The sequence below is a fragment of the Phocoena sinus genome, chromosome 11, assembly GCF_008692025.1.
Source record: "Phocoena sinus isolate mPhoSin1 chromosome 11, mPhoSin1.pri, whole genome shotgun sequence".
Taxonomy (NCBI): domain Eukaryota; kingdom Metazoa; phylum Chordata; class Mammalia; order Artiodactyla; family Phocoenidae; genus Phocoena; species Phocoena sinus.
In genome coordinates, this window is record NC_045773.1 from 16,249,143 (window position 1) to 16,274,601 (window position 25,459).

The 25,459-nt window shown below is 37.5% G+C and overlaps 1 protein-coding gene across 1 annotated transcript in view; it reads left to right on the forward strand.

The window, feature by feature from the left end:
• The first annotated feature begins 2,084 nt into the window (after positions 1–2,084).
• Positions 2,085–25,459, forward strand: part of CNTN3 (contactin 3) — a 259,214-nt gene continuing 235,839 nt past the window's right edge. The window contains exon 1 of the mRNA XM_032650525.1: positions 2,085–2,160. Coding sequence (XP_032506416.1) covers positions 2,106–2,160 — 55 coding nt within the window. The 5' untranslated portion in view covers positions 2,085–2,105. The remainder of the gene's footprint in view (positions 2,161–25,459) is intronic.

Below are 25,459 nucleotides of genomic sequence, written 5' to 3' on the forward strand. Positions count from 1 at the left end.
GATTCTAGCCATTCCACCACTTACTCCCCTCGCCTTCCCCAAGAATGTATATTGTATTGCAAGTGAACAAGAGCAGCGTTACTGTAGGAATAACTGATTTAATATATTATTTTAAGTATGTAACTTGCAAGATGTCATATTTTCACACTTGAAATTATTATTATTTGGAACACACTTAATTCTAATTGAATATATCACATCACATGGCAGGATCCCATAGTTAAGAACCACTGAGAGTTCTCTCGTTTGCTTAGCAACAGCTAAGACAGCCCAATCCGTAGCAGCTACTGACCGAGAGCTGTACACCTTCTCTGCTAAAATGGCCGACATTAAAGTCGTTCATTTCCCTGTGTGGAACCAGCTGAGTTTTAGCAATCGAAAAAAGTTTCTCTGATTTTAAGTGTGTGCATCCAGCCTACTTGATCATTAACCATGCAGTTTAGGTAGTTTCAGATGGCCATTGAAAATGACACAGGGTATTCACACAATTATTTACTCTCAGCCAGCACATTCAAGTTTCTGGAAATTCAGGAAAGCAAAAAATAAAGCAGTTTCATTTGCAAGATTCTCATACTGAACAATTTTCATCATTAACATTGTTTTAACATCTTTATTGGAGTATAATTGCTTTACAATGGTGTGTTAGTTTCTGCTTTATAACAAAGTGAATCAGTTATACATATACATAGGTCCCCATATCTCTTCCCTCTTCTGTCTCTCTCCCTCCCACCCTCCCTATCCCACCCCTCTAGGTGGTCACAAACCACCTAGCTGATCTCCCTGTGCTATGCGGCTGCTTCCCACTAGCTATCTATTTTACGTTTGGTAGTGTATATATGTCCACGCCACTCTCTCACTTTGTCACAGCTTACCCTTCCCCCTCCCCATATCCTCAAGTCCATGCTCTAGTAGGTCTGTGTCTTTATTCCCGTCTTACCCCTAGGTTCTTCATGACATTTTTTTTTTCTTTAGAGTCCATATATATGTGTTAGCATACGGTATTTGTCTCTCTCTTTCTGACTTACTTCACTCTGTATCACAGACTCTAGGTCCATCCACCTCACTACAAATAATAATGTTTCTTTTTATGGCTGAGTAATATTCCATTGTATATATGTGCCACATCTTCTTTATCCATTCATCTGTCGATGGACACTTAGGTTGCTTCCATGTCCTGGCTATTGTAAATAGAGCTGCAATGACCATTTTGGTACATGACTCTTTTTGAATTATGGTTTTCTCAGGGTATATGCCCAGTAGTGGGATTGCTGGGTCATATGGTAGTTCTATTTGTAGTTTTTTAAGGAACCTCCGTACTGTTCTCCATAGTGGCTGTATCAATTTACATTCCCACCAACAGTGCAAGAGTGTTCCCTTTTTTCCACACCCTCTCCAGCATTTATTGTTTCTGGATTTTTTGGTGATGGCCATTCTGACCGGTGTGAGGTGATATCTCATTGTAGTTTTGATTTGCATTTCTCTAATGATTAACATCATTAGCATTTTTTTAATTCAACATATGTAATTGAGGGCTTTCTGCAATTGTTTCTGAAAACACAGGCTTAAAATGAACACTGATAATGTTATTTATAATTTATATGCCTATGAGGGATTCAGAGACTATGAAAAGCAGTGTTTCAAGATATTAAATCTGCTGATTTGACTCTTAGTTTAACCAAAAATATTATCATGAGAGAAAATGAGAAAAATTATAATTTCAGGGTAATATTTTACTTGTTGTAATTACTATCTAGCAAAAGTTTTAATACTTAGTATACTAATATTTAATATTTTAGTATTGTCAAACATTTCTAATTTCGTGAAGCCTCTCTGTCTGCCTATCAGTTACATAAAGAGTTTTTTAAGTATCTACATATCATACATCTTTTTTGCACCAAAAAAGATTCATTTCATTTGGGGATTTTGAGTGGTTGAGAGTGGTACAGTTTTATGAAAAGAAGAAAATCTATGTTTTAAAGCAATTCATTTTTTCAAGTCTGACTTCTTTGTATATTTATTTTACAGATTAAAGGATTCACCTGAAGACACAGCATTCTATTCATCAGAGACTGGACAAGAGTTACTCTTGCTTTTGGCAGTTAAAGATGATGTTGTCATGGAAACAGTTGATCCTGCTTTCATTCATTGGCTGCCTAGGAGGTAACAATAAGCTATATCTTCTAAACTGAAGTTAGAACTATACTTGAATCATTTGTTAAATAATTTTTTTAAGTTGAACTAATCCTCCACAAGTCTTTTTTTTGTCCCAGAAAGGAAATTCTAATTTTCTCTTCTGATAACTGGGTTCTCATTGTGCTCCCTAGTGTTTGCAAACCATTATATTTTCATTACAAATATAATGGCATTTAATATCATGGATCTAATAAGAACCTGCTGTATAAAAAATAAAATAAAATTCAAATAAAAAAAGAATAGATACATGGGTACAAAAAATATTACGGATCTACTGTAGTGTTATGAATATAACAATTAATCAGAATTTGAGAATGTTAATTCATGACTTTGTTACCAAAATGGCTAAATCTTGTAATCTGTAGTGTAAAGGGAAAATACAGATTTTAAAGAATATCAGTGTTTTCATATCTAATCTTAAAAACAATACTATTTTTCTTTCAGCAAATAACTTATTTAAGGGACCAAAAATAAGGATAGAATTTTTATTTGTTAATATTGAAAATTTGAAGTTTAGAACAAAATAGAAAGAAAAAGGAATAATTCTCATATATTCACCATACAAAAGCAACTCTTAAAAATCATTTGATGGGCTTCCCTGGTGGCACAGTGGTTGAGAGTCCACCTGCCGATGCAGGGGACTCGGGTTCGTGTCCCGGTCCGGGAAGATCCCACATGCCGCGGAGCTGCTGGGCCCATGAGCCATGGCCGCTGAGCCTGCGCGTCCGGAGCCTGTGCTCCGCAACGGGAGAGGCCACAACAGTGAGAGGCCCGCGTACTGCAAAAAAAAAAAAAAAAAAAAATCATTTGATGCATTTCCTTTTTGTTCATTTTGTTTCATTTTCTTGAACGGGGAAGAGTAAGACAAGGATTTTTTAAAATGAAGTAACACGTGTACAACGATTAGTTTTTTGCTTTATTTTATTGTATTTTATTTTTTTATTGGGGTATAGTTGTTTTACAATGTTGTGTTAGTTTCTACTATACAGCAAAGTGGAGTTCCCTGTGCTGTACAGCAATTTCTCATTAGTTATCTGTTTTATACATATTAGTGTATAAATGTCAGTCCCAGGCTCCCAATTCATCCCACCCACCCTTTCCCCCCTTGGGGTCCATACATTTGTTCTCTACGTCTGTGTCTCTATTTCTGCCTTGCAAACAGGTTCATCTGTACCAGTTTTCTAGATTCCACATACAGGCGTTAATATACAATGTTTTTCTCTTTTTGACTTACTTCACTCTGTATGACCATCTCTAGGTCCAACCACATGTCTACACGTGACCCAATTTCGTTCCATTTTATGGCTGAGTAATATTTCATTGTATATATGGACCACATCTTCTTTATCCATTTGTCTGTCAGTGGCCATTTAGGTTGCTTCCATGACCTGGCTATTGTAAATAGTGCTGCAGTGAACATTGGGGTGCATGTGTCTTTTTGAATTACGGTTTTCTCTGAGTATATGCCCAGTAGTGGGATTGCTGGGTCATATGGTAATTCTATTTTTAGTTTTTAAGGAACCTCCATACTATTCTCCATAGTAGCTGTATCATTTTACATTTCCACCAACAGTGCAAGAGGGTTCCCTTTTCTCCATACCCTCTCCAGCATTTATTGTTTCTAGATTTTTTGATGATGGCCATTCTGACCGGTGTGAGGTGATATCTCATTGTAGTTTTGATTTGCATTTCTCTAATGATTAGTGATGTTGAGCATCTTTTCATGTGGCTCTTGACCATCTCTATGTCTTCTTTGGAGAAATGTCTATATAGGTCTCCCACCCGTTTTCTGATTGGGTTGTTTTTTTGATATTGAGCTGCATGGGTTGTTTTTATATTTTGGAGATTAATCCTTTGTCCGTTGATTTGTTTGCAAAGTTTTCTTTCTTTTTATTATAAAAACTCTCCAGCACCTAAAGGGTTGAAAGAATAGTACAATAAGTACCTATATATGCACCATTTAGATTTAACTATTGTACCATTTACTGTACTTGTTCTATATATATACATATGTGTGTGTATTTTCCATTCATTGTTTGATTGACTACACCATTTGGAAGTAAGTTACAGAAGTTATCACCTCTCACCTCTAAAAATTTCAGCATCCATCTGAGAAGAAGACCTACCTTCTAGATAAACACAAGTGCTTTATGATACCTAAGGAAAGTAGCCAAGAAAAAGTAGCTTGTCATTTTTCTTTTCTAAGAGGAGGAAATTGGTATGGAACGAGGCCAAATGCATTGTCAGGTAGAACATATGTTATTTGAAAACATGTTTATATTGGAGTAAACTTCCAAGCCCGTATCTCAAACTTAAACATTCTTGAAGTATTTAAATGATATTCAAACCTCCAACTTTTAAAATAAAATTTTTTTAAACAGGTTTTCCGCTGTGATGCCTCAATTTTGTTTCCTAAAACGTTTTCTTTCCTACTAATCTAGCACTGAGGAAAAAAGGAGTAATTATTTATAAATTTCTACTGTTTTAAATAGTTTTTGGAGAAAGACCAATACAGATGTCAAAATAAATCTTTTTTTGGATTATTTTCATTTACAAAACTTTAAATTTGAGTTCTGTTGTACAAGGAGAAAATGAAAGGGAATACACTACAGCAGTATTATTATTCGCAATGTCAACTTTCATAGAAATAACCTTGAACTTTTACAATTAGTTGGAAACAGGTAGATGTACTCAGAAAGTGGAAGTATAGCTAAAGAAAATGAGATCAGTATTTCAAAGGTTTAAAATTTTGAGTTGTAATTTTACAGTGTGCAAATTGTATTGCTTGTTTTCAATATTTTTTAGAAATGTTTTACAGACTTATGAACGAATTTATGGAGAAAGCAGTATCCATTTTATTAAAATATTAAGACATTAAAAAAGTTAAAGGTCAGCTTGATTTTCTGAGTATGTTGGTAAAAAAGCTATAAAGGTTGGTAAAGGAGAACTGGACTAATTGATATAGGATAAATTATATGTAGGGTATTACTTAGAGAATTGGTAATCTTTATAATTATAGTATGGAGAAGAATTTGTCTCTGACTAATTTTCTAAAGAGTATTGATTGTGTACAGTTCTTTATGTACTGAATATTGGTACTCGTTTTGGATTTACATAAAATGTAGATTAAAAAGCCAGCTTGTGAGTGTGATATTCTCTTAACCAATATTGGGTCATTTTTTAAGTATTAAAGTTGAAATCTGTTCATGAGGTAGGGAAGATCTCTAGATAAATGCCAAGTAAAAACGTGTTATGTGAATTCAGTTGTGTAGAGTAGAGTTTATCCAAAGACGTAAACTCGATAAATATAGCAAATGCTTGATAATTTGTGTTTTCTGTTTTCTCAGAGTTAAGCTCTTTGTTATCCATTATTCTCTGCATTTTTAAAACAGTTTCCTTCTGTTGTTCTGTCTCTGCATGTTTCTCTCTGTAGCAAAGGGGCAAATAGTAATTTTTGGCTGGGAATTTTTCCGAAGGTGAATTTAATCGTGTTTTTCCTCCAAAACACCAGGCTGCATTTATTCTTTTAAAAATATTTATTAAGCATCTGTTATGTGCCATACTTTGTTTCCAGTGAAGAAAATGGACAGAGATCTGTGTCTCTGTGGGGTTTATATTCCATCATGTCAGGGTAGAAAATGATATTGATTTAGTAGATGCTCGTGCTGTGAAGGAAAAGGAGCAGAATAAGATGAGAGTGTGGGGGGCTGAGAAGTGAATTACCAGAGGTCATCAGGTCCATCCTCCTAGAGAAGGTGACATTTGGGCTAAGACTTTGTGGGGAACGAGTTGACCTCGTGGGTATTTAGGGTAGGGAGCTGCAGGCAGAGTCAGCAGTCCATCCAAGTGTTTAATATATGACATGCTGAGTATTTCTAGAAACAGCAGGAAAGTTCGCCTGGTTGGACAAGGAAGAGTTATGGGAAAGAAGTAGTAGGTGAGAGCCAAGAGTTAACGTGGAGATGGATGCAGCAAAAGTGAAGGCCTTGTATATCACTGAAAATATTTAGAGCTTTTGCTCTGAATGCCCTCAGGAGCCATACTGTGGTTTGATCAGAGAAGTGATGTAATCTGGCTTTTTCTTTTTTTTTTTTTTTTAAGGATCTGGCTGGCTGTTGTGTTGTGGATTGATTGTAGAGGTGCAGGGGAACAAGCAGAGGTATCAGTGGGAAGTTAATCAGGCAAGGGTTGTTTATGTCTAACTCCAGGGTAGTTAGCAGGGGCGGTGGTCAAATTTTGGATATATTTTGAAGGTATATTCATGAGGATTTGTGGATGGAATATATGTGGGATATGAGAGAAAGGAAAGCCTTTATGATAACCTCAAGGCTCTATGTCACCTTGTGCCCTCATCAAGAGGTGTACCTTATGAACGAAATGAAGACCCTGCACAAAATAGGGATGAGAGTTTTCCAAACTAAAGGTCACTACCAAATAGTGGATTAAAAAAATCAATTCTGTGGGTCACATTTAGCATTTTTTATTAGAATAAATAAATTAAAGAATAGAGTATAATATATCAGCATGCACTGCCCACTTAGTACATATTGTCTGTTGAGCACTTCTGCTCATTTGGGACATGGCAGTGAATAAAACAGACAATGTCCCAGTCCTCATGGAGCTGTCCTTTGAATATTGTGTACTGGGTCTTGATCTTACGTATATTTCTTACTGAGTTGCTATGAAAAAAGTTTAAGAGCCAGAGACCTAGTTAGAGAACAGAGAGATAGAGACAAGAAGAGGAAGGAACACGCAGATGAGGAAAACAATAGTAAATACAGGAAAATTAATAATATCAACAATAGGAATTAATGGATGCTCATTCATTGTGTACCAGGCACTGTGGAAAATGCTTTACTTAGGTCATCTAGTTAACAAAAATAAAATGAGATAGATGTTATTTCTATTTTGGAGATTAGGGAACAGTCTCTAAGAGTTTAAGTAACTTGCCCATTCTACATGGTTGTCTCAAGATTTGTTTATCTCTGAAATCAGAGTATAGTTCCCTATCACTAGAATTTACCACTTCAGTAGTTTCTCTTCTGGAATAAAGTCAGAGGTATAGGCCATGGGCTAAAAATCATCAAGGACCCAAGGAGAGTGTTCTCTTGCTCCTTAATTACCTATTAGTTCGTTGCTTAACTGTATTAGATACTTCACATGTTCACTGTCCTATATGGGAGCCGCTAGCCACGTGTGGCAGGTGAAGATTGGAATTGTACCTAGTCCCAACTGAGATGTGGCCCGATGGAGACTCTAAAATGCAGTAAAAGTCTTTTACAGAATGTAAAAGACTTGTAACCAAAAATATTCAGAGTTTAAAAAAAATATTTACATATCTCAATAATTTTTATTGATTAAATTTTGCACTGATAATAATGTAATTATATTTGGTCAAGCAAAAATATTATTAAAATTAATTTCACCTGTTTCTTTTAACCTTTTTTAATGTGGTTACTAAAATTTTAAAATACGTGTGTGACTTGTGTTATATTTCTATCAGACAGCACTGCCCTAAACATTTATAAAATAGAAACCCGACCATTTTGCAAAGGTTTTCTAATATCTAATACCCCAAAGGGAGCCCAAATCATAGAAGCTAATGGGGACTTATTGTTTTTAATTTTTGAATTTTATTTAATTTACATTTTATACAGCAGGTTCTTATTAGTCATCCATTTTATACACATCAGTGTATACATATCAATCCCAATCTCCCAATTCATCACAACACCATCCCCCACCCCCCACTGCTTTCCCCGCTTAGTGTCTTTATGTTTGTTCTGTACATCTGTGTCTCAGTTTCTGCCCTGCAAACCAGTTCATCTTTACCATTTTGCTAGGTTCCAATATATGTTTTAATATATGATATTTGTTTTTCTCTTTTTGACTTACTTCACTCTGTATGACCGTCTCTAGATCCATCCACATCTCTACAAATGACCCAATTTTGTTCCTTTTTATGGCTGAGTAATATTCCATTGTGTGTGTGTATATATATATATATATATATATATATATATATATATATATACCACATCTTCTTTATCCATTCGTCTGTGGATGGTCATTTAGGTTGATTCCATGACCTGGCTATTGTAAATAGTGCTGCAGTGAATATTGGGGTGCAAGTGTCTTTTTCAATTATGGTTTTCTCTGGATATATGCCCAGTAGTGGGATTGCTGGGTCATATGGTAATTCTATTTTTCGTTTTTTAAGGCACCTCCATACTGTTCTCCGTAATGGCTGTATCAATTTACATTCCCACCGAGAGTGCAAAAGGGTTCCCTTTTCTCCACACCCTCTCCCGCATTTGTTGTTTGTAGATTTTCTGATGCTGCCCATTCTGACTGGTGTGAGGTGATACCTCATTGTAGTTTTGATTTGCATTTCCCTAATAATTAGTGATGTTGAGCAGCTTTTCATGTGCTTCTTGCCCATTTGTATGTCTTCTTTGGAGAAATGTCTGTTTAGGTCTTCTGCCCATTTTTGGATTGGGTTGTTTGTTTTTTTAATATTGAGCTGCATGAGCTGTTTATATATTTTGGAGATTAATCCTTTATCCGTTGATTTGTTTGCAAATATTTTCTCCCATTTTGAGGGTTGTCTTTTGGTCTTGTCTATGGTTTCCTTTGCTGTGCAAAAGCTTTTAAGTTTCATTAGGTCCCATTTGTTTATTTTTGTTTTTATTTCCATTACTCTCGGAGGTGGATCAAAAAAGATCTTGCTGTGATTTATGTCAAAGAGTGTTCTTCCTATGTTTTCCTCTAAGAGTTTGATAGTGTCTGGCCTTACATTTAGGTCTTTAATCCATTTTGAGTTTATTTTTGTGTATGGTGTTAGGCAGTGTTCTTATTTCATTCTTACATGTAGCTGTCCAGTTTTCCCAGCACCACTTATTGAAGAGATTCTCTTTTCTCCATTTTATATCCTTGCTTCATTTGTCATAGATTAGTTGACTGTAGGTGCATGGGTTTCTCTCTGGGCTTTCTATCTTGTTCCATCGATCTATATTTCTGTTTTTGTGCCAGTACCATATTGTCTTGATTACTGTAGCTTTGTAGTATAGTCTGAAGTCAGGGAATCTGATTCCTCCAGCTCTGTTTTTTTCCCTCAAGACTGCTTTGGCTATTCAGGGTCTTTTCTGACTCCATACAGATTTTAAGATTTTTTGTTCTAGTCTGTAAAAAATGCCATTGGTAATTTGATAGGGATTGCATTGAATCTGTAGATTGCTTTGGGTAGTATAGTCATTTTCACAGTATTGATTCTTCCAATCCCAGGACATGGTATATCTCTCTAATTGTTGGTATCATCTTTAATTTCCTTCATCAGCGTCTTATAGTTTTCTGCATACAGGTCTTTTGTCTCCCTAGGTAGGTTTATTCCTAGATATTTTATTCTTTTTGTTGCAGTGGTAAATGGGAGTGTTTCCTTAATTTCTGTTTCAGATTTTTCATCATTAGTGTATACGAATGCAAGACATTTCTGTGCATTAATTTTGTGTCCTGCAACCTTACCAAACTCATTAATTAGCTCTAGTGGTTTTCTGGTGGCATCTTTAGGATTCTCTCTGTATAGTATCATGTCATCTGCAGACAGTGACAGTTTTACTTCTTCTTTTCCAATTTGTGTTCCTTTTATTTCCTTTTCTTCTCTGATTGCTGTGGTTAGGACTTCCAAAACTATGTTGAATAATAGTGGTGAGAGTGGTCATCCTTGTCTTGTTCCTGATATGAGAGGAAATGCTTTCAGTTTTTCACCATTGAGAATGATGTTTGCTGTGGGTGTGTGGTATATGGCCTTTATTATGTTGAGGTAGGTTCCCTCTATGCCCACTTCCTGGAGAGTTTTTATCATCAGTGGGTGTTGAATTTTGTCAAAAGCTTTTTGTGCATCTATTGAGATGATCATATGGTTTTTATTCTTCAGTTTGTTAATATGGTGTATCACATTGATTCATTTGCATATATTGAAGAATCCTTGCATCCCTGGGATAAATCCCACTTGATCATGGTGTATGATCCTTTTAATGTGTTGTTGGATTCTGTTTGCTAGTATTTTGTTGAGGATTTTTGCATCTGTATTCATCAGTGATATTGGTCTGTAGTTTTATTTTTTTTTGTAGTATCTTTGTCTGGTTTTGGTATCAGGGTGATGGTGGCCTCATGGAATGAGTTTGGCAGTGTTCCTTCCTCTGCAGTTTTTTGGAAGAGTTTGAGAAGGATGGGTGTTAGCTCTTCTCTAAATGTTTGATAGAATTCACCTGTGAAGCCATCTTGTCCTGGACTTTTGTTTGTTGGAAGATTTTTAATCACAGTTTCAATTTCATTACTTGTGATTGGTCTGTTCATATTTCCTATTTCTTCCTGGTTCAATCTTAGAAAGTTATACCTTTCTAAGAATTTGTCCATTTCTCCCAGGTTGTCCATTTTATTGGCATAGAGTTGCTTGTAGTAGTCCCTTGGGATGCTTTGTATTTCTGTGGTGTAACTTATCCTTTTTCATTTCTAATTTTATTGATTTGAGTACTCTCCCTTGTTTTCTGGATCAGTCTGGCTAATGGTTTATCAATTTTGTTTATCTTCTCAAAGAACCAACTTTTAATTTTATTGATCTTTGCTACTGTTTTCTTTGTTTCTATTTCATTTACTTCTGCTCTAATCTTTATGATTTCTTTCCTTCTGCTAACTTTGGGTTTTGTTTGTTCTTCTCTAGTTGCTTTAGGTGTAATGTTAGGTCGTTTATATGAGATTTTTCTTGTTTCTTGAGGTAAAATTGTATTGCTATAAACTTCCCATTTAGAACTGCTTTTGCTGCATCCCATAGGTTTTGGGTCGTCGTGTTTTCATTGTCATTTGTCTCTAGGTATTTTTTGATTTCCTCTTTGATTTCTTCAGTGATCTCTTGGTTATTTAGTAACGTATTGTTTAGCCTCCATGTGTTTGTGGTTTTTACTTTTTTTTCCTGTAATTCATTTCTAATCTCATAGCGTTGTGGTCAGAAAAGGTGCTTGATATGATTTCAATTTTCTTAAATTTACTGAGGCTTGATTTGTGACCCAGTGTGTGATCCATCCTGGAGAATGTTCCATGTGCACTTGAGAAGAAAGTGTAATCTGCTCTTTTTGGATGGAATGTCCTATCAATTAAATATATCTGGTCTGTTGTGTCATTTAACGTTTGTGTTTCCTTATTAATTCTCTGCTTGGAGGATCTGTCCATTGGTGTAAGAGAGGTGTCAAAGTCTCCCACTATTATTGTGTTACTGTCGATTTCCTCTTTTATAGCTGTTAGCAGTTGCCTTATGTATTGAGGTGCTCCTGTGTTGGGTGCATATATATTTATAATTGTTATATCTTCTTCTTAGATTGATCCCTTGATCATTATGTAGTGTCCTTCCTTATCTCTTGCAACATTCTTTATTTCAAAGTCTATTTTATCTGATATGAGTATTGCTTCTCCAGCTTTCTTTTGATTTCCATTTGCATGGAATATCTTTTTCCATCCCCCTCACTTTCAGTTTGTATGTGTCCCTAGGTCTGAAGTGGGTCTCTTGTAGACAGCATATATATGGGTCTTGTTTTTGTATCCATGCAAAGCAAGCCTGTGTCTTTTGGTTGGAGCATTTAATCCATTCACGTTTAAGGTAATTATCGATATGTATGTTCCTTTGACCATTTTCTTAATTGTTTGGGTTTGTTCTTGTAGGTCCTTTTCTTGTGTTTCCCACTTAGAGAAGTTCCTTTAGCATTTGTTGTAGTGCTGGTTTGGTGGTGCTAAATTCTCTTAGCTTTTGCTTGTCTTTAAAGCTTTAGATTTCTCCACTGAATCTGAATGAGATCCTTGCTGGGTAGAGTAATCTTGGTTGTAGGTTCTTCCCCGTTCATCACTTTAAGTATATCACGCCACTTCCTTCTGGCTTGTAAAGTTTCTGCTGAGAAATCAGCTGTTAGCCTTATGGGGGTTCCCTTGTATGTTATTTGTCGTTTTCCCCTTGCTGCTTTCAATAATTTTTCTTTGTCTTTACTTTTTGCCAATTTGATTACTATGTTTCTCGATGTGTTTCTCCTTGGGTTTATCCTGTATGGGACTCTCCGTGCTTCCTGGACTTGGGTGCCTATTTCCTTTCCCCTGTTAGGGAAGTTTTCGACTATAATCTCTTCAAATATTTTCTCGGGTCCTTTCTCTCTCTCTCTTCTCCTTCTGGGACTCCTATAATGCAAATGTTGTTGCATTTAATGTTGTCCCAGAGGTCCCTTAGGGTGTCCTCATTTCTTTTCATTCTTTTTTCTTTATTCTGTTCTGCAGCAGTGAATTCCACCATTCTGTTTTCCAGGTCACTTATCCATTCTTCTGCCTCAGTTTTTCTGCTATTGATTCCTTCTAGTGTAGTTTTCATTTCAGTTATTGTATTGTTCATCTCTGTTTGTTCTTTAATTCTTCTAGGTCTTTGTTAAATATTTCTTGCATCTTCTCAATCTTTGCCTCCATTCTTTTTCCGAGGTCCTGGATCATCTTCACTCTCATTATTCTGAATTCTTTTTCTGGAAGGTTGCCTATCTCCACTTCATTTAGTTGTTTTTCTGGTGTTTTATCTTGTTCCTTCATCTGGTACATAGCCCTCTGCCTTTTCATCTTGTCTGTTTTGTGAATGTGGTTTTTGTTCCACAGGCTGCAGGACTGTAGTTCTTCTTGCTTCTGCTGTCTGCCCTCTGGTGGATGAGGCTCTCTAAGAGGCTTGTGTAAGTTTCCTGATGGGAGGGACTGGTGGTGGGTAGAGCTGACTGTTGCTCTGGTGGGCAGAGCTCAGTAAAACTTTAATCTGCTTGACCGTTGATGGGTGAGGCTGGGTTCCCTCCCTGTTGGTTGTTTGGCCTGAGGCAACCCCACACTGGAGCCTACCTGGGCTCTTTGGTGGGGCTAATGACAGACTCTGGGAGGGCTCAAGCCAAGGAATACTTCCCAGAACTTCTACTGCCAGTGTCTGTATCCTCACAGTGAGACAGAGACACCCGCTAATGGGGACTTCCTGATTTCCCATGAAAAGTTGTGTCTCCTGAGTGTGTATTAGCGGCAAATACTGAATCCCTTGTCAGATGAGTTCTGATTTTAGGTGTCAGTACTTGGTGAATGTAGGTAAATCCTTAATCAATGCATGTGGAAATTCTAAACTTTGCAGAGACTTTTCTGTTTTTACTTTTAATCTTTTAGTGGGACTGCTAACAAGGCAAATGAAAGTCTTTTGGAAAGGGAAGCTTCCTTGGATACCTGAAATCATTGTTGATGCCTAGTTTAAAACACCATCGTGGAAAATGTCATATATCTGTAAAAGTTCTAGTGTTGTTATTTCATCAAATTATTCTCTTAAAATTGTAGTGAACAGTCAATGCATTGCAATCTATTATTTTGGTAGTAGCTAGAAATTACTTGTGAAAATAAGTAGCCATTAATCCAAAAGGGAAGATGATTTTTAGTTGTGTTTAACTTTCTTGTAGTGGATATTGTGTTGGTATCTCTGATATCTACTGTTTTCTGCAATGATGAAGCAGCCCTGAGGCCTGGAAGAGATTGACTCCATGCAGAGCTCCATATATGGACCCATCTGATTTGCCCCAGTGATTGGCTTAAGCCATTGAGCTTATGGGATTTTTTTTTTTTTTTTGGCCATAAGATTTGATTGATTCAAGGACTTTTTGTTCAAACTTTGTGGGAAGTGCCCTTTCTCCCAGTGTATCTGAATGAGGAATCCCAGACACCCTGTTTGCTGACGGTGGCTAACCTATAATCACCTGGGAAGCCAGCCTGAGGGAAAAGCTGATTCTTGCATTGAGATCAGAGAAATCAGAAGACACCAGGTCCTTGATGAAATCATCTTGACATGTCTCCCACCCCTCCCCCTTTCTGGCTTAAACATCATCAAAAGTGGTAAATGCCCCACCTCTAGCCCCTATGACCTGGCATAACCCTATTCCACAGAGCTGCATTAACCTATGAAATTTATGTTGGCCTCTTTCAGGAGTTACCAAGGCAGTAAAGGCTTGTGTCCACTCATAGGTATCCCTAAATATATTATAACTGAGACTATGAGGCCATACCTTTACGAGATGATTTAGATCACCTAGATTAAATTATTTTTTAAAATTGTTTATATTATAAATAAGGATAAAATGCGTGATCATCAAGCATGAGATGAGCCTTGGCTTCCTTTAACAGTGTAGTGTACAATGGACAGTATATACAAACAAAAGAGACATGTTTGGGCTGCATTTGCAAATCATAAACTCTGCTTGTTTTAAAGCCAGTAGTTTGTGTGCAAATACAAACCAAGCCTACTGGTACACATCTTTGAGTGCCCTTAATCATATATTCCATCCTGTTCTTTGTCATCTTAATGTGAAAGTCTTTCTGTGCTAGTCTGTCATACAAATAGTGATTAAGGAAAGCTTTGGAAGCAAAATAAACTTTCCAAGTTCTCTCTGAGATAATTGGGGAATATTTTTCAATTGGTTCTAATACCGCCACCCTGTAATCACTGAGAAAATGAGTTTGTGGCATTGGATGTGGCACTTCAAGTAAACTGTTGTCATAAGCTCAAATGATGTCATTTTTTTCTATAGTATTTATTTGTGTGTAGTGTAATATGATTTGATAGCATTGATGCTGGTGAAATGGAGATGTCGCTGATCTCTGCTTATAAATCTTGACATCCTCCATGTTTTCACCAGTAAACTTACTTAAGATAATTCCCTCAATTGCCTAAATCTTGAATTGCTTTTCATTTATCCTGTTTAAATCTTGATGGCTTAACAGAGTATGCATGTGAAAATCAGGGGGGAAAAAAGCAACATTGTTGGTGTGTTTTGTTCCTATGACCTTGATCTCCGCCTATTGCATTTTTGTAAGCTTCATGGTGCCTAAGAAGGCTTTGGAATAATGTGTATTTGAAATGCTATTAGAGTTCAACAAACACATAAGCTTAAATAAAACCCATAATTTTATTTAGCTCTTAAGGTAGCTGTTGTCTCGAAAGTATCTGTCGGTTGGTTCACTGACTCCTGCAAATAAAGTGCTCATTCAAACCAATTTCATTGACTATTGCTTAAGTGTTAAGCAGTCTTAAAGTACTCATCATATGAAAGTGTCTTTAAGTACCCCTGTGCAAATTACGTCTTTCCATGAATTGTATTAGCAGAGCTAAATGGATTTGGGTTCCTGGTATGTAAGGGTACATTCTTAAGTGTTAACTCATGAATAATGGTGAACTTTGAGTATAACATACTCACACATATCTATGCATTTATACAAGCCACAACAAAAGGAATCTTGATTCTAGTCAATTGACACATGTTTTGCAAAGGGAAGGCAGTGGTTATGCTATTACACTAAATTACTCTTCCTCTTCATTGTCCCCTATTCTCACCCCATCCCTATTCCCACTTCCGGTACACCTTTCGTGGGCAGGTCCTGTCTTTATTATCTCTCATCTCAACTATTGCCCTGGCCTTGCTCCTCATCTTTCTGCCTGCTTTTCCTTCCTTTCTACAGTGCATCTCTTACATTGCGACCGGAGTTGCCATTTGTCAGGCAGTTACTGAGTGTCTGCTTTGTGTGAGGCATTGTGGTAAGTGCTGTGGAGGAGTCCAAGATGAATTATTCGGGTTGCTGTCTGTCTAGGAAGGAAAGAAGGCACATGCAAACAATGAGAGGAGAAAAAAATGCTAAGATTTAGGATCCTATTTAAGAAAAATACTAAAAAACTGGCATGGAAGCTCTAAGAAGACAGATCTTATAGAAAGGAAGGAAGAAAAAATATTTATGGAGAGAACAGCATTTGATATGGGTCTTAATATAATAATAATTAGAGTGAACATGTAGTGAGTGCTTGCTTTGTACCAAGCACTGAGCAAAGGGCCTTGCCTGAGTTATATCCTCTGAACCTTGTGCTATTGTGATCCCTATTTTGTAAATGAGGACCTGAGGTTCTGAGAAGTTAAGATATTTCCTAAAATTCACATAGCTAGTAAGAGAAGTCAAAGAGTAATCTATAAGACAGCTTCATTCCATAGCCCATGGATATAACCATTATGTTAAAACTGGACATAATCTAAGAGAACAAGGCAGTGTCTTAGTCTGCTCAGATTTCTATAACAAAATACCATAGCCTGAGTGGCTTAAACAGAAATTTATTTCTCATAACTCTTGAGGGTGAGAAGTCCAAGATCATGGTGCTGGCTGATCACTTCCTCACAGGACACTCTTAATGGTTTGCATTTGGCTCTCTTCTTGCTGTATCCTCACAAGGCAGGGAGAGACAAAGAGCAAGCTCTATGGTCTCTTCTTATAAGGGCACTAATCCTATTATGAGGATCCCATCCTCATGACTTCATTTAATCCTAATTTCCTCTCAAGGGCCTTTCCTCCTAATGTCACCACTCTGGGGTTGGGGCTTTAACATATGAACTTTGGGGAGGACACAAACATTCAGTCAGGCAGAAAAACTTCATTCACGGTTAGAGCAAAGTGTAAAATAGAGTTGGCTCCTAGTTATATGTATTTGTGGCAAGCATGCAGTAGCTTTGTTAATAATGACGATCAATGTATATTGGAATGTATTGCATGTCAACCCCAGCTTAATCAATCTGTTTGTGTTAATTAATTTCATTAAATTCTCCTAATAACTTTATTTTTGTTACTTTACATGAGGAAACTGAGATACAGAGAGATTATTACTTTGCTTAAAGTCACATGCAGTTAAGTGGAGCCAGGTTTCAAACGCAGACTATGTTTCTCTAGATCTGTGCTGCCCAGTGTGTTTGGTACTAGCCACATGGACCTGTTGATCTCTTGAAGCATGGCTAATCCAAATTGAGAGTTGTCATAAGTGTAAAATACACACTGGATTTCAAAGACATATTATGAAAAAAGGATAGAAAACATTCCATTAGCAGTTATATTGATTGCATATTAGATGGATAATGTTTTGATATATGGGGATATATACAATATACAAATAAATTAATTTCACCTGTTTCATTTTCCTTTCTTATTACTAGAAAATGTAAACTTATATATGTGTTATGTATCTTTCTTTTTTGGTGATAAAATTTAAGTTCTACTCTCTCAGCAAATTTCCCTTATAGAATACAGTGTTATAAACCATAGTTATACTTCCATTGGAAATTATAAATCTAAATTCTGCCCATTGCACACTTGGAGAGAAGAGGTAGAGGAAGGCTAGATAAAAAGGTTGGGTCTAGAGATTGCTAAGTCAGGAATGTTGGCATCTTAGCTTTGCTATATACAGACCTTTGCCCCAATAGGATGTTTGTAGGATACATTGGAAGGAAGAAAAACTAAAAAAGGCTTGCTTGGAAGTTACTGTCAAGTGAGGGATAACTTATGCCCACACTAGGGCAGGTGGAGTCAAAAAGATAAGATGGGAGATGAGAGAAATTACAGAGTCACAACTGAAAGGATGTGACGGACAACTGGATGGTTGTGCCTGGTGAGGGAGAAGAGATTGTTGAAGGGGACTTTGAGGTTTTGAAGTTGAGTGGGGAGATAATGAGAAAATTAACAGAAATAAGAAACACAGAAGGAGGAAGGGATTTGGATGTATCTTGGGCATGTTGAGTTTTGAGGTGCTGGAAGAGTGTCCGGGTGATATGAGCTGGAAGTCTGTTGAAACCAAAAGATTAAAACCCAGTTTATGTGTGCATGTATACGTGTGTGTGTGTGTGCGTGGCTGGGGTATCAGAGCAGGAGATCAAGATCAAAGGGAGGTGTCTTCATAGTGATACCAAGAAGAAATAGTTGGTAAGAAAGAAAGGAAACACATCGATAACAGTAATCTTTGGTGAAACTGGATTGTATTTGTGCTCATACACATATAATATGCTTTTGTACACATGCTTCTGTATTGCAGGCTTTGTTCACGTTGTCAGTGAGAGCAGTACAGTTCAGAGTGTTTCAGGCCCTGTCTCACACACAGCCCGTTAATGAGTTACTGGTCCAGTGCTGTCTTGTTCTCGATTGCCAGAGTTTCTGTCTGTGGAGCTTTCAGCTGCACTAAGCCTTTTCTGAGTGTGGTGTGTTGTAGATCCTCCTACAGCAAAGAACCAAATGGTTCCTCTGTGGTGCTGGGTAAGGGAGAGTGTTGATACTTTGCAGTGTTTGGGAGGCAGGTGTGTGTGTGTGTGTGTGTGTGTGTGTGCATGCGTGTGTGTGCACAACAGACTAGGTGTGCACGGGAAGGAGTTGTGTATTGAAAACATTTTAATGTATTTTCAGCATCTTCTATTTCAGCTCTCCAGGTGAATAGGCTCAAGTGAATTGACAGAAAGTGTTGCCCCAGGGAGACTGGGGTGCCGAAAGGAAAATGGTGCCTGTGAGGTAGATAGAGCTGTTCCGAAGTCAAAAAGTGGGAGGCTTAATTGGTGTTAACTGGCTCAGGATTGCCTTGGTGGGCCAGGTGGCTGAGGGATACATTGCCATTCATGATACAATTCCAGCCCTGGCCTCTGTGTTTATCTCCTTTGTCTTTCCCTCTTGAGGACTGTCAGGTGCTTTTCTGGAATGGATTGTGGACACCCACTAATGTGTATCGCTTCAAGTGACTCTGCTGATTCATCCAGCTCACTGCTGAGTGTTTGGAAATGATCACCAGTGTGGAAATCAGCCGTTTCCTCACTAATACCAGCTGTCAGTCAGTGCCTCTGAGCTTGCATAAAAATAATGCCCATCGTTGCTTGGCTGTCCTCAGTGGGTAGGCACTGTGCAAGGTGTTTTACTGTGTTTTTCTCTAATTCTCACGTCAGCTGTGTGGTGTCCAACTCTTACATACTTTTTATCTTTTTATCTGTTTTCTCTCAGTTTTAAAACTTTTTTTTTTTTTCCTTAATATATCATTCGGATCCTGTGACAATGAAAAAGCCTGAGGGGTATTCCATGGGGATCCCTTTCCCCACTTTCTAGGATCACCTGCCATTGGCCATTCATCTTTTCCAAGCCTCACCTGCACCTAAACCCCCTTCCCATTTCCATAAATTCGTAGCTTGGATGTAACAAAATGTCCATAAACAGGCACCGTTTTTGCATACATATTACTTTCAAAGGAAAACCTTTGAAAAGTAATATGGATTCTTACTCAAAAACTGCTGCATATTTTAATTGGGGAAGTGGCAGGGCTCCTTAATCCCATTTTGTTGGTGAACCCTAAGGTGCCCTGTCGCTTTTTCCTCTCCACCCATGAGACATGCAGATACAATTTATGTTCACTTCTCCATGTTGCTTTCTTTGATCATTAGTCCACACTTTAAGCTTGAGACAGTGTCAAGTGACAGAACTTGGTGATTAGATATGCAACACTGGATGCTATTTTAGATAAAGATATTTTTAAATTTAAAATTATTTTATGTGGTAGGGAACAATCAAATTATGGATGCATCTTTACATATATAAGTTTCTCTGTGTATAATTTGAAGAAACTATAGGAGAAGATAGCCATTTTATCTGTTCTGATACGGCTTTCCATAAGCTTAAAGCAGTATCACATTATTGAACAACTTTTTATTTGCCAGCGGTGGCAAGGAGAGGCTTAGCCATTTTTCTGTGGTGGGTAATTGTCCAGTGACTGCCAGTTTTCTTTTGTTTTTACAGAAGGCTAGCTAACAATGCCCACAAGGAGCACCACATTTATTTCTTTGAAGGGTGTCAGTGAAAGTGAGAAGGTAAATGGCGTCTATAAATGGCTGAAATGTTAGAATTTATTTGTCCCTCAGTAGATAAATATATAAATGAAAATTATTCAGCATCCTTTTTTATTTACTATTTATCTTTCAAGTCAATGACACAATCATTGGAGCCTGAAATAACTGACCTTGGATTACAAATGCAATCGTGCAGTTTTGGGTCAGTGCGATACTACTACTTATAAAATCCCACGTTAGATGGTTAAGATTAAAATATTGCTGATAATAAAATGTTTGCTCAGCATTCTATTCATTTTGAAAAGCATCTGCTGAGTGTGAAACGCTGCTTTTTGGTCACACTACATTTTGGGTATTTATTGCTTAAAAAGAAGGAAAAACAACAAACTTGATCTTGGCAAAAAAAGAAAAGACAAAAAACTCCTGCACCCCTCCCTGGCCCTAGATTTGCCAATGTGCTTCCTCTTCCAGCTTCTGCCTGGAAGCTGAGGGATTAAGCTCTTATCTTGGTATTTGACTTCCTGCTTTCTCTTTATACCACCTGGGTTTACTTTTCTTATTTATGACACTGCTGGAGACAAAGGTAATATTCCCACCTGTCACTTAAACAGGAAGCAATTTGTTCCTTTTAACTAAAAGGACAGTTAAAAAAAAAAAAAAAAAAAAAAGAGGACTGTCTCAGGTAGACCTGAGCCCCAGCTTGTGATGAGTGACCTTGGGAGACTATTTCAAGGAAGAAGTGGCTCTTTTCTTCGTCTTTTTGCATAGTCACTGAAGACCCATCATCTGTGGAAGGTAGTCAAGAAAGAAAACTTAAGGCATGGTGTGTGATGGTGTGAGATGGTATAGTGACTCGTGAATTCACATCCTCTGAACCTGTGACTCCATTCACTTTTTTGTGTGTGGACACCTTTATGGTGTCCGTTGACCTGTGAGAGTGGAATTTGCAGGCTGCTGTTCTGAGTGGCTCTGGTGACTAATTCATTGTTAATTCCAAGCACGTGAACGTTCTTTGCTCCTCTAATCCTACAAGCAAGGAGGGGTGGTGAAGGCTGCTATTGACTGGACTTAATGCATCCAGGCAACGCTGGGATCAGTAGCTGCCCTTGTGATGTTGGTTGGTTTTGCCCCTGGACAGAGAACACCTGAATACTGGGAATAGCATTTCCCTGTTCTACCTTGTTCATTGCGGCATCATACACTCTCTTGTTCTGTACAACATAAAGGGCAATCTGATGTGCCACCCAGGGAGGTTTACAGACAGATGGCAATATGTGTGTTTTTGGTGTGTTTTTGTATTAGCCTTAAGTTTTTGTAGCAGGGCTCCTGGAATTTTAGCCTCCACATGAGATTTTCATTACCGGGGTTTCTTTCATAGGATTTTTAAATACTTTGACTTTTTGACTGTATAGGAAAACAGAGCTTTTCATTCTGATCCCATGAGTATGTATGTGTGTGTGCACACTCTTTCACATGATATTTAAACTCAAACATATGGACAAGCAATATATAAAAGTGGTCGTATGCAGAGCATAATTATGTAGGTAGTTATGAAGTGTTGGCTGTTGAACAATGAGCTACGTGGGCTTCTGAGTGAGCATCCGTCTTTTAGTTAAGACATAATATTTAGTGCAGCATATGCAGTGCCCCACATGCCTTTTTTATGTGCTTGATTACACAGCAGAGTAAATGAGAATCCTTAGTGCTGTGGCAATTATTCCTATTACGGGAGAAGAGAGAAAATAAACATTCAGCTTACAACAGTATAAGAGAATCTCATGTTCTTTTTCTGCTTCATGGGGTTTTTGAAAGCTGTTTGCTGTGGTTTTGTTGAGTTTTCCATTGATACTGCTTTGGTGAGTAATTATTTGGAAACAGTGGAGAGTAACTACTTGTTGGAGGATCGTCTCTCAGTGAGAACTGGTGCCGTGGGTGTTATTAAGATTCCTTTTTTTAAAAAATATTTTGAAGTTATCACCCTCCACAGATTAATAGGCACCTTTTGTCTGAGGCATAATACTTGCAATTATTTGCTCAAACCAGATTAAGAGAACACAGGTGCCAGTGTTCACAACCACCACGAAGATAAGGACAGTTCCATCCTACTTTTCATGCCATGTAGTTATGAGACTCTAAAGAATTAAGTCATTTATCAGACCACAGTGTCATAAGTTACTAGTCCTCAGTCAGAGGTAATTAAAAGTTTTATTTGAGGGCTAAGCAAAACTGGGCAGTAGCAATACCATTTATGGCACTGCTGCTGTATTAAATTTTTTTGCTTATCCTTGCAACAAAAGCCCTATAATATTGGTATCATTCCTGCATAACAGTAGAGAACTCAGGGGCTCTGAGAGCTTAAATGACTTGCCTAAAGCTAGATGGAAGTATTAGGGAAAAAAATCTTGTTTATCCCAAGGCAAAGTCGCTGTTCTGCTAGTAGACATGGTCCTTCCTAAAGCAGTGGTCGGCACGCATTTTTGTACAATATTCAGATAGTAAATATTTTTGCCTTTATGGCCCATATGGTCTCTGTCATAACTACCCATCTCTGCTACTGTAATGTGAAAACAGCCATAGACAATACATAAACGAGTGGGCATGGCTGTGTTCCAATGAAACTATATTTATGGAGACTGAAATTTGAATTTCATATAATTTTCATGTGTCATGGAATATTATATTTTTGAATAATGTGTCATAAAAAAACAGATGGCAGTTGCGTTTGGCCCATGGCCCATAGTTTTCTGACCCCTGTCCTAAAGCATAAATACATGTTTTTTAAGATCATTTTTTGTCAAGCACTTACTGTACTATCGTGGGCAAAGTATTTTGCTGTAAGGCAATAGAAAGCCATAGGTTGGGGAAAAAGGAGGAAACCTGCACACAAATTACTAAAATACAGAGGCTTGAGAGAGGTATAATCCAATTGAATTTCTGATAAAGTGGGATTAATTTTGGCTGGACTATCAAAAGAGACGCTGTGTCTTGAATGGTAGATTGGGGAAGCATTCCAGGCAGAAGGATGGTATCAGTCAGTTCAAGACAACTTATTTGGTAAACACAGTTATTTTGCACGTAATTATAGGTGCAGTTCTTACTGACAACCCGTTACTCCCTGTAGGGCTGCCTGCAGGGAAAGCTGAGAATGTGCTCTCTCTGTATGGCAGTGCCCAGATGAGGCGTGCCAGGAGAGAAAGAAGGCCCAGTATTGCTAGACCTATGGCTTTTTTTAAGGGTGAAATTTGACTTTGGGCCAAATACATTTGGATATTTAAATGAGTCCAAACCAAAGTTTCCAAATATATATGATGGGTCACGTCATACACGTTTCATGTAATTAAAGAATCTCAGATTTACAAAACCCTGAAAAGACAGTCTAGCTCAGGTTCTATCTGAAAAACAAACGTGGCTTCCTAAGTAAAGCTCAGATTCTGAGATAAAGAGACAGAACTGTGGAGTGTGTTCAGGCAGCCAACAGGTGACTGATTGAAATCCTAACATTCTATCCCTAGCCTTAGAAGAATTAGACTAAAGTAAGAATTCCATGCTGGTTACACGTTAAGTAAAATTGTGGTTCACATAAATGATGTATCACAGATGTGGGGCTGTTTTGCAAAGAGATCCACTCCATGGGATGGTAAAACCTGTGCAGATGCTGGTGTTTTGAAACCCTCTTGAAACCCTTCTTGAAAGTAACTTGAAGCACAGAAAACTTCCTTGGAGATCTGGGCAATAAACAGCCTACCAAAAGCTCAACTTTTTTTTTTTTTTTAATGACTCTGGTGGCTGTTCAAACAAGTCATTAAAATCCAGAAACGGGGCTTTGCTTCAGCTCTCAGAAATTATACAAGAGATTACTGATAAAGTGCTTATAAAAGTGCCATTCATATGTGGCTTTAGGGAAGCAGCTCCTGCGTAGTACCTGTGTTTTCAGTGCTCCGAGGGATGGCTGAATTGTCGGTGACCAAGATCCTGCAAATTGCCCAAACAGAAATAGCCACCTAATAACAGTGAATGCCTTGACTGTAAGAACACAGGGCAGGTATTTCTAAGAGTCAGAGATGCAGTTACTCACGTAGCTTCTGTAAGTTCATATTTTCATGTAATGGGTTATTTTGTAGTTGGACATACATATTCCAGTTGGAGATAGGATAGCTGCTTATAGAATTGTCCTGAGAGGGGCCAGATTCTTTCTTTGATCAGCAATAGCATTTTGTAAGTTAAAACCATTTGCAGTGAAGCATAAACACACACATTTCCTTTCAAATGTTAATTTACCAAGTTATGCAATATATACAATATGATGGGGATGCTTGGGGGGTTGAAATGTGTGTTAAATATAGTCACTATCTTATAAAAGTTTTAAAGACTGGGGATGGAGGAGTTGTGAGTGAAAAACAAGTAACGGTAATATATAGTAGGCTAGAGAAATTGTGATGAATGAAATACACAAAAATTGTTCTAAGAATTCAGAATGGGGAAAGATTGCTACTACATGGTTATATGGAGGAAGGATTAATGAAATAATTTAGTGGAGTTTCTTTAGACTTTCTACATGACTGTGGCTTCTCATACCTACCACCAAAAGGTTCTCCAGAATGGTGGTACCAAAAATATAGTGAGTTGTAACTCATCCTCACCAGCCCTCAGGATTCTTATTTAAAATCCATGTCAGTATTAACGAAAGCAATAACATTCAAATGAGTACCATTTTTTATTCAGTGTTTAATATTCACTTAGAATTAGGTGACTTGGTAGATGCAAAGTGTCTAGAGTAGGGCCTGATGGTCAGTGTTTATTTTTTCTTTGTTGACATTGGAGACTGTGCATGTGTTTGTGAAGTATTTACGATGAGGGACTTTGCTCCATATTATACAGAACTGAGGAGCACTGTTTTTCAGAATAAAATATGTTTCCTTCATTGCCAAGGCTAGGAGTAGTGCACAATATTGTTTGTTCTCCCCAAGCCTACGGAGGATGTAGCTGTTAAACAGATTTGGAGAAGGCTGTCTTGTCATCACTGCATCTTGCAACCACCATTTTGAATGTGGTCGGTTCTTTTCCTTCATTGCCAAGGTTGGTATCATTCTTAAGTGAAGGAAATGAAAGAAATACCTTGTAATCATTACAATTCCACTCCCTCCCCCCACCAAATAATAATCTAGGACACTGGGGACAAGAGAGGATGCTTCTAGACCATGGATTATCAAATTGGGGGTAGAAAATGGAATAGAATAGAAGAGAATAGAAAAAATGTTATGATTTAGCATGCAGTGAGAATTAGTATTATTTCCAGAAACTTTTTAATCAGTTGTATGTGTGTGTATACACATGCACACTGTGTGTACGATAAATCACGATGAAAAATAAATCTTAATTGTGGATCAAATGAAAAATTATTTGAAAAATTATTTAACTATTTAAGTTTCTGCAACTCTGAGAAACTTTCCCCCACCAACACCCATAGTTCCAAATACAGTTTTCGGAGCGGTTGTCCTTTGTCCTGCTTTCTTGGATCTCCATACCTACCCTACAACCCAGCTTAATTCCCCTCA